This window comes from Macaca thibetana, chromosome X (assembly GCF_024542745.1).
Source record: "Macaca thibetana thibetana isolate TM-01 chromosome X, ASM2454274v1, whole genome shotgun sequence".
NCBI lineage: Eukaryota > Metazoa > Chordata > Mammalia > Primates > Cercopithecidae > Macaca > Macaca thibetana.
The window spans coordinates 23,411,146-23,425,132 of record NC_065598.1 but is presented as its reverse complement, the minus strand read 5'-3'; the positions used below and the strand labels follow the sequence as shown (position 1 = coordinate 23,425,132).

Genomic DNA, 13,987 nt, shown 5'->3' with positions numbered 1-13,987 from the left:
ATCTGCCCGCCTAGGCCTTCCAAAGTGCTGGGATTACAGGCGTGAGCCACCGCGCCCGGCCAAGTATCAGTATTTTGGAAAGCTGCCCAGGAGATTCCAATGTGCAGCCCAGGGTAAGAACAGACGAAGCCAAGACGCGGGGATCAAGGATAAAGGAGACAAGTTCCACCAGGCGGGGCCGCGCCTCTTCTCGACATCACGCTCTGGCGTTGCTGCGTGGTTCGTTTACTCAACCGAGAATAGGCCGGTCCTCGCTCTAGCAACACGACTTGCACAGCTGATTGAGTAGGAAGCTCCGCAGAGGCGGACTCCAGCCTCCTGTCAATGAACTGGTAGGGTCCGCCCGGCACAGCGCGGCCCCGCCCCGGCACAGCGCGGCCCCGCCCCGGCACAGCGAAGCCCCACCCCCGGACCCCACGGTCCGGCCCCCAGGCTGTCTCGCAGCTAGGGCGCGGTCGGGTGCTCATGCGTCTTTGATCGCCTCAGTTTCCCTCCGCCGACTAGCGCGCGGGACCCGGTTCTCCATCGCGCTCACGGCAGCCTAGTGCAATGAGGCGGGCAGCACTGCGGTAGGTGGCAGCGCGTGGAAGGGGCTGGCAGGGCGGTAGCCTGGGGCGCCCCCGCCTTCCCTCTGAGCTCCGGGCTGGCCCCGGCGGAAGAAGTGGGCCACGTATGGGCATCTGGGCTCCCTGATAAGGGGCGCTCGCCCACTGTGACTCCGGCCGGACATGAGCCCGCCGGCCTTGGGTTGGGAGAACCTCGCCCCCACTTTGGCGACTTCTGGCACTGAGTTTGATATTAAAAGCAAAGCGACACTTTTAAGGGAGGAAGTTGGGTGTTCCCTAAAATTCCTTTCTCCTTGCTCATCAGGGGTGTGGTTGGTAGCCGCGTTGGGGTAGCCCCTTGTCAGAAAGATGGTATTTTGAGTTCTGTGTTACCTCTAGCCCTCCATCCTCCTTTGGAGGACATTTTTAGGATTAAATGCTTGACCTACTTAGGCTGTGACTTAAGTTTGTTGTAACATTGGCAGAGATTGCAGGGTAACTTTTGGCTCCCAGGACCCAAGGACTGTGCGTCTACGGCCCTGGTGCCTATTTGAACTTTACCTTTAATGAGCCACAAAGCCCTTATAAGAGGCTGGGTGCTTTGATTGGACCACGTGGGTAAGGGAGGATGCCTTTTTGTATCTGTAATCTTCCCAGCTGGCACAGTTAAGGCCTGAGGGCCTTAGACTCCGAGCGTATCCAGGTCTCTCTAATCCCTTTCACGTGAGCATGCCAGCCTTTCCGAGTTTTCTGCCTGCTGGCTCCCAGGCTCACACCTACTCCAGTTTCTGAAGTTATCTCGCTGCCAGTGGGCCTGTCCCCTTGATGTGACTCATCGTGCTTTTGACTCACATTAACCCCATCAATTCTCTTGGAGGTCCTGGATCTCTCTCTCACTGTTCCTGGGGACTTTGTTATCAGTTGTAGGGTTCTGTCTCTCTTGTTTATAGTACTTAAAAACAAACAAAAAACCTTTGTTAAACTATTTGAAGACAACTGAAAGTCATTATGAGAGGGGCCACAGTTGACTTTAGCTTGCAATGTGAAAGGTCTTCTACAAAAGCTCCATGGTCCTGTTCAAGTGCTCTCATAACCCTGTGTTCCTTTCTTGAAAATTCTATTGAGGCCGGGCGTGGTGGTGCACGTCTGTAGTCCCAGCACTTTGGGAGGCCGAGGTGGATGGATCACTTGAGGCCAGGAGTTTGAGACCGGCCTGGCCAACATGGCGAAACCCTCTCTCTATTAAAAATACAAAAATTAGCCGGGCGTGGTAGTGCACGTCTGTAGTCCCAGCTGCTCGGGAGGCTGAGGCAGGAGAATGGTGTGAACCTGGGAGGCAGAGCTTGCAGTGAGCTGAGATCGCGCCTCTGCACTCCAACCTGGGCGACACAGTGAGACTGTGTCTCAAACAAACAAACAAAAAACTATTGAACGTTAAGCAGATAATCTCTTAGTGTCTAGTGAGAGGAGGAGTTCACAAATGAATATCGACTGAGATGATTAGGTTCTTTGGTGGGCAACCTTTGTAGCTTCTTTTCTTTTTTAGACTTGCAAGAGGCACCTGACTTTGTTTAGTCTCTAAATAGAGGTTATTTCCTCAGAGTGGAGGGTATATGAGTAGCATTGCCTGTTATTGCACTGAACACTCTTCCTTGCCAACTGCTGTATGCTTGGGACCCAGGGCTGAGCCAAGACATTTCTATTCACACCTCCAGGGTGACTTACGTGACTCCCTAGGCCTGCCGTGGAGGCCTTGAGTTCCTTGATTTCCTTTGATTGGAAAGGTTCACTCATGAGGTCCTTGGACTTGAGTGTCACAAAGGCCTCTCCACAGTAAAGGCCTAGAGGTTTTGCTATAAGTAAGACTCCTGAGGGCTTATCAGGAGATAAGCCAGTAACCCTGAGGTACTGAAGTGTTAAGTATTGATTAAAACCATTCTCTCACCTCCTCCACCTCAGCGCGGTTTGTGTGCGTGTTGGGGGAGATCGGAAGAACTGGGCTTCATCCGGACTCTGCTGGTGTGCCCGTTGACTGACACTGGGGAAAGTCATCCGAAATTGGGGCCTCAGTTTCTTAAGGAGGTTGGTTTGAATCAGAATCTTCAAATATAGGAGGACATGGGGGTATCAAAAAGGGTCTGTGCACCTCCTGAAATAGTATATACCATTTTGTGTGTGAGCAAAAATGTATTCCAGCCCTTCCCACACCCGCTCAAGGTCCACAGTTTCCATCAGATTATCAGTAAATAGGATACCAAATGTAGTGAAGAGTCACCATTACATGCCAGGCGTGGTGGCTCACGCCTGTAATTCCAGCACTTTGGGAGGCCGAGGCGGGCTGATCACTTGAGGTTAGGAGCTCAAAACCAGCCTGTTCAACATGGTGAAGCCCTGTCTGTACTAAAAATACAAAACCAGCTGGGCATGGTGGTGCACAACTGTAATCCCAGCTGCTCGGGAGGCTGAGGCATGAGAATCGCTTGAACTCGGGAGGTGGAGGTTGCAGTGAGCCAAGATGTCGCCACTGCACTCCAGCCTGGGTGACAGTGAGACTGTCTAAAAAAAAAAAAAAATTACTATTACCCGAATATTCCCGAATACTATGTTGACAGTATGATGTAGATTTATTATTACCAATATGCTATTGGTGTAAGCAACATTTTTCAAAAAGTGTTCCAATTATGCCTTTGTTGTGTCACAGGAATGTATTTCCAAATTTCTTAAGGCAGCATGCAAAGCAATGGGGCTCTAGGACCACAATTTTCCAAATAAATTGACCAAAGTGTTTCTCTGTATTCATTAACTCCCTTCTTTCCTGTCCTCAGTTGATTCTATGTTTGGCAATGGTCCATGATAGTGCCTGGCTGAGGCAATCTTTCTTTCTTTCTTTTTTTTTTTTTTGGAGACAGAGTCTTGCTCTTTTACCCAGGCTAGAGTGCAGTGGTGCGATCATGGCTCACTGCAGCCTTGACCTCCCCAGGGCTCAAGTGATCCTCCCACCTCAGCCTCCTGAGTAGCTATGACCACAAGTGTGCACCACTACGCCTGACTAATATTTTAAAACTTTTTTGTAGAGACGGGATCTCCCTATGTTGCCCACGCTGGTCTCAAGTGATCCTCCCACGTTGGGCTCTCAAAGTGCTGGGATTACAGGCATGAGCCATTGTGCCCAGCCTGGTTCTTTTTGCTCTTTAGAGGAGACTTTGGAGAAGCATGACTTTCTGGAATAATGATAGCTAGAGTTTTTTGAGGACTTGTCAGTATATTAGACATGATCTTCTAGACATGCCCTTCAGGGTTTAATATGTGTTAATTCCTTTATCCTTTTGACAATCCTATGGGATAGGTAGTAGTATTATCCCCATTTTACAGATGAGGAAACTGAGGATCAGGGAGGCTAGGTAACTTGTCTAAGGTCACTCAGCTAATAAGCAGCATGATCGGGCTCTTTTTTTTTTTTTTTTGAGACAGAGTCTTGCTGTGCAGTGGCACAATCTCGGCTCACTGCAGCTTCCACCTCCTGGGTTGAAGCAATTCTCCTGCCTCAGACTCCCGAGGAGCTGGTACTGCAGGTGCCCGCCAACATGCCCAGCTAATTTTCATATTTTTAGTAGAGATGGGGTTTCACCATGTTGGCCAGGTTGGTTTCAAACTCCTGACCTTAAGTGATACGCCTGCCTTGGCCTCCCAAAGTGTTGGAATTATAGGTGTGAGCCAGTGTGCCCAGCCTTTGGGCTCTTAACCCCTATACTGTATTGCCTCTCACACAAGCAGGACAGAATGATTTTCATCCCTCTTCAGAAAATGCTGCTTCTTAGTGTAACAAAACAATTTCTGTGTATATGTGTATTTATTCAGATATGTGAGACTGGTTATATAGCTCCTGTTAGTGGTGTGTATTCAGGGTATTTAGCCATTCAGAATCAGATCCCATTTCTTATATTGGATACATTTAACATATCTATTATAGTTGCTATTAATGCGTTGGGGGTCATTTTTTTTTTGCTCTTTCAGCTAATCATAGCAATAGAAAGGATTAGCTTTTTCCAGTGTGTTCTTTAAAACCAGATATATTCAGTTGTAAAATGCTAATTTCTTTTTTTGAGATGGAGTCTTGCTCTGTTGCTCAGGCTGGAATGCAATGATGCCATTTCAGCTCACTGCAACCTCCGCCTCCTGGGTTCAAATGATTCTGCCTCAGCCTCCAGAGTAGCTGGGACTACAGGTGCGCGCCACCATGCCTGGCTAACTTTTATGTTTTTAGTAGAGATGGGGTTTCACCATGTTGACCAGGCTGGTCTCGGACTTCTGACCTCAGGTGATCCACCCGCCTCGGCCTCCCAAAGTGTTAGGATTACAGGCGTGAGCCACCATGCCTGGTGGGCGCCTGTAGTCCCAGCTACTTGGGAGGCTGAAGCAGGAGAATGGTGTGAACCCGGGAGGCAGAGCTTGCAGTGAGCTGAGATCGCACCACTGCTCTCTAGGTTGGGCGACAGAGCGAGACTCCGTCTGAAAAAAATATATATATATTATCTGCATGCAAAAGTACAGGAATTGAATATTTTTCATGAAAAAGTAAAACTAAAATATATACGAGAGAGGCTCATTAGCTGTGTGATTGAAGAATAAACAGAGATCCAAAATCCCAAATCCTCCAGCAAGAATTTTGGTCTTCGTAGACCAGCAGGGATTGTGTTGCAACCAAATAAGATAACTGGGTGACTAAGAAGTTCAATTAGCCAAGGAGCATGTACTCATATTTCTGTGTTCTGTGCAATTAGATGATTTGACTTGGTGAAAGGATAAGGATTTGTTCTAACAGCACAGTGTCAACACTGCATGTAGATTTTACAGAATACTGTAAATACTGAGAGACTTTCTCTGAATGCTGTCCTTCAGAAGAGAAATCTATAGTAGCTTGGTCTCTAAAGAAAATTAAAAGTATCTCTTTTTTTGTTGTTAGTCATTGCTTATTCCTACATTAGCTAGTGAGAATTTACTAGTAAATTGAACTAGAATGGGTGACAGTATCTGGGGTTCTGGTTTTTTTTTTTTTTTTTTTTTTTTTTTTTTTTTTGAGACAGGGTCTCGCTCTGTCACCCAGGCTGGAGTGTAGTGGCATGTTCTCGGCTCACTACAACCTCCGTCTCCTGGGTTCAAGCGATTCTCCTGCCTCAGCCTCACAAGTAGCTGGGATTACAGGTGCCTGCCACCACGCCCAGCTAATTTTTGGATTTTTAGTATAAACAGGGTTTCACCATGTTGGCCAGGCTGGTCTGGAACTCCTGACCTCAAGTGATCTGCCTACCTTGGCCTCCCAAAGTACTGGGATTACAGGCGTGAGCTACCACGCCTGGCCTGCAGGGTTCTTGACCTATTCAGTGCCTTGCCCTCTTCAACTGTGCTCTCACAGATCCGTTTATTAATCTGTGATGTTGCCTGTGTGCTACCCCTGACATAATATTGTGTGATTAGGAGTCAACACTTGGCCGGGCGCGGTGGCTCAAGCCTGTAATCCCAGCACTTTGGGAGGCCGAGACGGGCGGATCACGAGGTCAGGAGATCGAGAGACGATCCCGGCTAACACGGTGAAACCCCGTCTCTACTAAAAAATACAAAAAAATAGCCGGGCGAGGTGGCGGGCGCCTGTAGTCCCAGCTACTCGGGAGGCTGAGGCAGGAGAATGGCGTAAACCCGGGAGGCGGAGCTTGCAGTGAGCTGAGATCCGGCCACTGCACTCCAGCCTGGGTGACAGAGCAAGACTCCGTCTCAAAAAAAAAAAAAAAAAAAAAAGGAGTCAACACTTAAGCAATAATGAACCAAAATCAACTTATTTTGGGAGAGTAGGTTAGGCACATTTAGTTAGACAGCTTTTATCTTTTGTTTTTTTGAAGTAGGGTCTCACTTTGTTGCCTAGGCTGGAGTGCAGTGGTGCAATCTTGGCTCACTGCAGCCTCGACCTCCTGGGTTCAAGTGATCCTCCCACCTGAGCCTCTTGAGTAGCTGGGACCACAGGTGCATGCCACCACACCTGGCTAATTTTTGTATTTTTTGTAGAGATGGGGTTTTGCCATGTTGCCGAGGCTGGTCTTGAACTCCTGGGCTCAACCTGTCTACCTGCCTCAGCCTCCCAAAGTGCTGGGATTACAGGCCTGTGCCACCGTGGCCAGTAGATAGCTTTTATTTTATTGTGTTGGGACTCTAGAAAATTTCTGCATAAGTTAAATAAACACTTTCTTTGCATCTGGAAAGGGCTAATTCAGTGTTCAAAGTTTACTTTATAATTGGGTTTATCTTATTTATTGAGGAGATATGGTGCGATAATAAAGAACAGAATAAATTGTTCATAATGAGTTTGCTCAGTTGTTTACCAAATCGATTATGGACTTCTGAAACTAATAAAATAGACCAATAATAAATCCATTAAACCTAGTTGCCATCTTTTATTTATTTTGTAGATAATTACCTAATTGGTCTCTGCTCTCAAGAAATGTTTAGTGGGAGAAATGATTTATGGAATAGCCTCATGAAAACATACATACACTTGTGAAACAACTACAGACTCCTGCAAGACAATATATACTAAGGGTGGTATGGCCAGATACTCTGGGAGGAGGGTAGGTCTTTGAGATTGCCAGGGAAAAAGCCGTGGAACCTACCCTGTGTTTTATCTTGTTTTATAGGCTTTGTGCCTTGGGCAAGGGGCAGCTTACTCCTGGAAGAGGACTGACTCAAGGACCCCAGAACCCCAAGAAACAGGGAATCTTCCACATTCATGAAGGCAAGCATGGTGTCTATGTTTTATGTCTATGTGGTGAAAAACCTTGTTTTACTTTTATTTGAAAGGTATATAGAAATGTAGTTTAGAGCAAATGAGGCATATTAAAGGTAGATCTTTCATAAACATTTCATTGACGAAATGACCAGGATAGCTGCATAATATTAATAGCTTCAGGTAGAAGTCACATTCAGATTTTGAACTATTGTTCCTGGGAGCCTTGAGGACTGAGCTCTTTTAGTTAAGCGATTTCCACTTCCTGTGTGTAGGTTCTGAAGGCATGGGAAAAAAGAGATGGGCCCATTAGTTGTACCGAGTAAACACTCCTAGTCCATAGTTATGTTCGAGGGATCCTGTTAGTCCATGCTTAATTAAAGTTAATTTCAATTACCAATATGATATGCAAACTGTGGATTGTCTTTATTAAACTAGGAGTATTCATTATAATTAAAATTTTGGCTTCTTTAAAGGGTCCAAATTATATTATGTGTGTATATAAATATATATGTAAATAAAATTTTAAATTTTTTCCTTCTTGGCCCTCAGTACTTGCCTCTCTTCTTACACTGACTAAGCTAGCAGTAATTATTTTATGTCAGTGAGCATCAGTAGTCCATATCCTGTTTGAGGTACTTTCTATCCATTCTTTTTTTTTTTTTTTTGAGATGGAGTCTTGCTCTGTCACCCAGGCTGGAGTGCAGTGGCAGGATCTCGGCTCACTGCAACCTCTGTCACCCAGATTCAAGCGATTCTCTTGCCTCAGCCTCCCGAGTAGCTGGGATTACAGGCATGCTACACCACGCCCAACTAATTTTTGTATTTTTTAGGAGAGACGGAGTTTCGCCATGTTGGCCAGGCTGGTCTCAAACTCCTGGCCTCAAGTCATCCGCCTGTCTTGGCCTCCCAAAGTGCTGGGATATCAGATGTGAGCCACCGTGCCTGGCCTGTTCTTTTTTTTTTTTTTTTTTCTTTTTTTCTTTTTTTTTGAGATGAAGTCTCACTCTGTCGTCCAGGCTGGAGTGCAGTGGCGTGATCTTGGCTCACTGCAGCCTCCGCCTCCCAGGTTCAAGCAGTTCTCTGCCTTAGCCTCCCGAGTAGGTGGGATTACAGGTGCCCACCACGCCAGGCTAATTTTTGTATTTTTAGTAGAGTCGGGGTTTCACCATCTTGGCCAGGCTGGTCTTGAACTCCTGACCTCATGATTCACACGCTTCGGCCCTGTCCATTCTTTTATTCAAGGCACTTAGGAGGAAAAAATCAGAAATAAGACTAAATTACTAATGGTTGTTGTTTGCAGTTCTGTAACATTTAATTGTAATTATACACCAAACTTATGGTGTATCCATAATTGTTTGATAGAAAACCATTTTTTCATGAAAGTTAAAATGCATGTTAATATTAATCATATTTGGTTTTGATCACTTAGTTATTGAAGGACTGAGGATTGCTATAGTTAATTTCCTATAACTGGAATATGTATTTTGAAGTGCTAGGAAAAACACATGAACTCAACACAGTATTTGAAATACTATAGATTTATCTTTTAGTTTCCAGTTATTGCTGGTTCTCTAATTGATTTTCCCTTTATTCATATAGCATGTTCACCTATACATGTGAATCATGGTGTGTGTGGTAATTAGTATCAGCTTTTCTTTTAAGAGCTTAAATTTTGTAAGCACTAATACACGCTTGCACTTTTGGGCAGTGGCATTAACTAAAATTGCATTCTTTGCCTTAGCTTGATGTAAGTCTTTGCTTCATTTTTCTGGCTTAAACTTTTCTAACAACTAGAAGACTATAAATATATGAGAAATTAATTATAATGAGACTCAGATTTGGATATTAGTATTAGTCTCTGAACTAAGTAATTTGATCTAATACTGCGTATAAGAAGATAGATGGGGGCCAGGCACGGTGGCTCACACCTGTAATCCCAGCACTTTGGGAGGCCGAGGCAGGTGGATCACCTGAAGTCAGGAGTTCAAGACCAGCCTGACCAACATAGTGAAACGCCGTCTCTACTAAAAATACAAAATTAGCTGGGCATGGTGGTGTCTGCCTATAATCCCAGCTAATTGGGAGGCTGAGGCAGGAGAATCACTTGAACCCACGAGGCAGAGGTTGCAGTGAGCTGAGATCATGCTATTGCACTCCAGGCTGGGCAACAAGAGTGAAACTCCGTCTCAAACAAAACAAAACTACAAAAATTAGCCGGGTGTGGTGGCACAGCACCTGTAATCCCAGCTACTGGGGTGACTGAGGCAGGAGAATCGCCTGAACCCGGGAGGTGGAGGTTGCAGTGAGCCGAGATTGTGCCACTGAACTCCAGCCTGAGTGACAGAGCGAGACTCTGTCTCAAAAAAAAAAACAAAAAAAAACAAAAAAGAAGATAGGTGGGAATCCTGTTCATATCTCCATCATAATGGTTCTTATTGGCTAACACTGATACAGCCCCATTAAATGAATAGTTGAAGTTATCCTTTTCTGTTTGTTTATATAAACCCTGTGATTGGCATAAAGGTATTCATTTGTGCACTAAAGAGACAGTATAGTTCTTTCAGGTTTTTAGGGAGCAGAGGCTTGATCCTGTCCCTGAGCTGTTTGTTGTGGCATTAAATGGAAATCTATGGATCTTTAAATCTTTTGAGTGCATGAATTGCTTTTCATAGTTCTTGAGCTCATTGCCATAATCCATTTCTCATATTTCTTTGTTTCATGGAATGACCTCTTTATTTTTGTTTCAGTTCGAGATAAGTTGCGGGAGATAGTAGGAGCATCCACAAACTGGAGGTATGCATCTTTGTTTTCATTCGTTCTTTTCATCCCCAACGTATTATACTAGGCTGTATGTAGGCTCAGTTGATGGTCTCGCAGTGGGGATGGGGAGCCCTGTGTTCAGAGATAGGTTGAGAAGTATTTTGCTTGGGGGAGAAGGTCAACATTTCAACATGCTCATCAGATGACACCTCATTGTCATGAAAGAAGGTGATTTATGTATATTCTGCATTTTCAAAGTGCATTTAGGTATATTACCTCACTGATTCTCATAACAAAACTTGTGACATGCTTATGACATATGTTCCTGTTCCTTTTTTACACACAAAACTGAAACTCAGAGATTGAATGATTAAATATCAGGGTTTGGGACTTGAACCCAAGTCTCTTAGTTTCTCTGTTTCATGCAACTTGAATCCTTTATTGCTTCTTGTCAGTTCAAAATTAGGCCTTCCATATTGTCTTTATCTTTCTCACAATATTTCCTTGTTGTAAAATAGGATCATATCCCTCTTGGTTTACAGAATTTTGAGGCTACAATGAGATAGAAAAAACACGAGTGATCACTAGATATATAATAATCTATCGTTGGTATAGAAATTAATGACTTATTTTTAAATTCTTTGTATGAAAAATTTCAATTTACTAAAAGGTAGAAAGAATGAATACCTGTGTACCCACCACCTGGATTTGATACTTATTAATATTTTGCCAAATTTCCCAATATACACATATGCTGAAGCATTTCTAAATAAATTATAGATACAACACTTCAGCGTGTATCTCCGGTAAATATTTTATAAACCAGCCTTTGCTTATCTCCAGCAAATAAGACATTCTCTCATGTAATCAAATTGACAGCAATTCCTTGCTAGTATATTACTCATCCATAGTCACATTTCCTTAACTGTTACCATTTTTTAAAAAATAGATTACTCCTTTTAACAAAAATGTTTTTTTTTTTTTTTTTTTTTTTTTTTTTTTTGAGACTGAGTCTGGCTCTGTCGCCCAGGCTGGAGTGCAGTGGCCGGATCTCAGCTCACTGCAAGCTCCGCCTCCCGGGTTTATGCCATTCTCCTGCCTCAGCCTCCGGAGTAGCTGGGACCACAGGCGCCCGCCACCTCGCCCGGCTAGTTTTTTGTATTTTTTAGTAGAGACGGGGTTTCACCGTGTTAGCCAGGATGGTCTCGATCTCCTGACCTTGTGATCCGCCCGTCTCAGCCTCCCAAAGTGCTGGGATTACAGGCTTGAGCCACCGTGCCCGGCTACAAAAATGTTTTTATAGCTGTTTAAAAAACATCAAGATCCAATAAAGGATTGCATATTGCATCTGGTGGTTATGACTCTTTAGTCTCCCCTAATCTAGGGTAATAGACAGTCATCCTTCCCCCATTCTTCCCCCATGAGCTTGACTTTAAGGAGGCCAAGCCATTTGTCTTGAGAATGTTCCACATTCTGGATTTACTGGTGTTATTTAACTCATTCCTCTATCTCCTGTATTTTTTGAAGGGTAAACATTTCTGGAAATAATACTTTATAAGTTAAGCTTAGAAAGACATCTTAGCTAATGTTCTTATCAACATTGTCGTTCCGTATCCCCTTGTCTCTCTTTTCTCTTCCACCTTAATCTTCTCTTCTTTTTCTTCCCTTTCTGTCCCTTTTCATGTTCTGTTCTTCTTTACCTTTTGTTCTGCCTTCCATACTTCCTTTGGATATAGTCCATTTTCCCTCCTCTGTCTCTCTTTCCTGAAATTGAAGGCAGAGAGAGAGAGAGAACTGGGGCTCAAAGAATCCGAGAACTGTCAGGTGAGAAATGGGAATATAAAGTAGAGTGGCCAACCCATTCTTTAGCGTATATATTTATATATATACTATTGTGTCCATCTCTCTGAATTTTTAATTTAATTTCAAATATTCTAGTCTTTGAGTAAACTTTTTGATAAGGGTGAATATATGGCTCATTTGGGTATATCTATATCACTTTTAAGTTTTGTTTTTTGTTTTTTTTTGTTTGTTTGTTTTTGTTTTTTTTTTTTTGAGACCGTCTTGCTCTGTTGCCCAGGCTGGAGTGCAGTGTTGTGATCTTGGCTCACTGCAACCTGTGCCTCCCACGTTCAAGCAATTCTCCTGCCTCAGCCTCCCAAGTAGCTGGGATTACAGGTGCCCACCACCACGCCTGGCTAATTTTTTGTATTTTTAGTAGAGATGGAGTTTTGCCATGTTGGCCGGGCTGGTCTCGAACCCCTGACCTCAGGTGATCCACCTCTCTCGGCCTCCCAAAGTGCTGGGATTACAGGTATGAGCCACTGCACCTGGCCTTAAGTATGTTTTTCTTTCTTTTTTTTTTTTTTTTGAGACAGAGTCTTGCTCTGTCACCCAGGCTGGAGTGCAGTGGCGCAGTCTCGGCTCACTGCAAGCTCCAACTCCCGGGTTCACGCCATTCTCCTGCCTCAGCCTCCCGAGTAGCCGGGACTACAGGCGCCCGCCACCACGCCCAGCTAATTTTTTGGTATTTTTTAGTAGAGACAGGGTTTCACCGTGTTAGCCAGGATGGTCTCGATCTCCTGACCTCGTGATCTGCCCGCCTTGGCCTCCCAAAGTGCTGGGATTACAGGTGTGAGCCACCATGCCCGGCCTAAGTATGTTTTTAAGCTTGAGAAATGATACCGGAAATGATCAATTTCACCAAGTGGTGGGTGGTAAGGGAGGAAAGGAAGAGAAGGTGAAAGTAGGCCCAGACCTTCTTTTTCCTCCTTTGATGGTATCTTACTGACCTGTATACCACTGGAATTGTGGGCTAGCACTGCTCTTGTTTTATCAATCCTGCATCCTTTCTTCTCAGAGACCATGTGAAGGCAATGGAAGAAAGGAAGTTACTTCATAGTTTCTTGGCTAAATCACAGGATGAACTGCCTCCTAGGAGAATGAAGGACAGTTACATTGAAGTTCTCTTGCCTTTGGGCAGTGAGCCTGAATTACGAGAGAAATATTTGACTGTTCAAAACACCGTAAGGTAACACAGTGCTATTTTTATGTATTTGTTTTTATTTCCGTGTTTTATAACAATGTTGAAATACAGTTCACACACCATACAATTCACTTATTTAAAGTGTACAATTCTATGGTTTTGATACATTTAGAGAGTTGTGCATCCATCACTATAATCGATTTTGGAACATTTTCATCACCCTGAAGTGTGTTATTTATTTTTAAAAGGAGACCAACATGATTTGCATTTAATTCACCGTTTGCTTTATTTCACAGATTTGGCAGGATTCTTGAGGATCTTGACAGCTTGGGAGGTACTGGTATTATTTTAGTCTTTCTAATAGATACCTACAGATATACATTGAATTCTGTGACTGGAAAGGGCTCTTTTATTCTTTAACCTGCACAGATGGTGATATTCTAAAGTGCACAAAAAAAAGAAGGACATCGGCCAGGTGTGGTGGTTCATGCCTGTAATCCCAGTACTTTGGGAGGCTGAGGCAGGCGGATCACTTGAGGTTGGGAGTTCAAGATCAGCCTGACCAACATGGATAAACCCCATCTCTACTAAAAATACAAAATTAGCCAGTTGTGGTGGCGGGCGCCATAATCCCAGCTACTTGGGAGGCTGAGGCAAGAGAATCACTTGAACCTGGGAGGCAGAGGTTGTGATGAGCCAAGATCGTGCCATTGCACTCCAGCCTGGGTAACAAGAGTGAAACTCCGTCTCCAAAATAAATGTAGATTCCTATTTAATGGAGGTATAGTCTGAATAATCTTTCTTACTAGTAACTTAAAAAAAAAGTCTTAAACTTACAGAAAAGTTGCAAATACAGTATAAAGAGTTTTTCTGTGGCCAGGCACGGTGGCTCATGCCTGTAATTCCAGCACTTTGGGAGGC

General features: G+C 44.1%; 2 protein-coding genes across 4 annotated transcripts in view; one reads left to right on the top strand and one right to left on the bottom strand.

Moving 5' to 3' along the window:
- SAT1 (spermidine/spermine N1-acetyltransferase 1) overlaps positions 1 to 13,987 on the bottom strand; it is a 599,966-nt gene that overhangs the window by 43,145 nt on the left and 542,834 nt on the right. The window lies entirely within an intron of this gene.
- The window catches only part of ACOT9 (acyl-CoA thioesterase 9), a 397,499-nt gene that overhangs the window by 358,220 nt on the left and 25,292 nt on the right, over positions 1 to 13,987 (top strand). Inside the window, exons 2-7 of the mRNA XM_050777367.1 lie at positions 424 to 569; positions 7,229 to 7,326; positions 8,920 to 8,946; positions 10,068 to 10,113; positions 12,941 to 13,111; positions 13,363 to 13,400. Coding sequence (XP_050633324.1) covers positions 550 to 569; positions 7,229 to 7,326; positions 8,920 to 8,946; positions 10,068 to 10,113; positions 12,941 to 13,111; positions 13,363 to 13,400 — 400 coding nt within the window. The 5' untranslated portion in view covers positions 424 to 549. The remainder of the gene's footprint in view (positions 1 to 423; positions 570 to 7,228; positions 7,327 to 8,919; positions 8,947 to 10,067; positions 10,114 to 12,940; positions 13,112 to 13,362; positions 13,401 to 13,987) is intronic.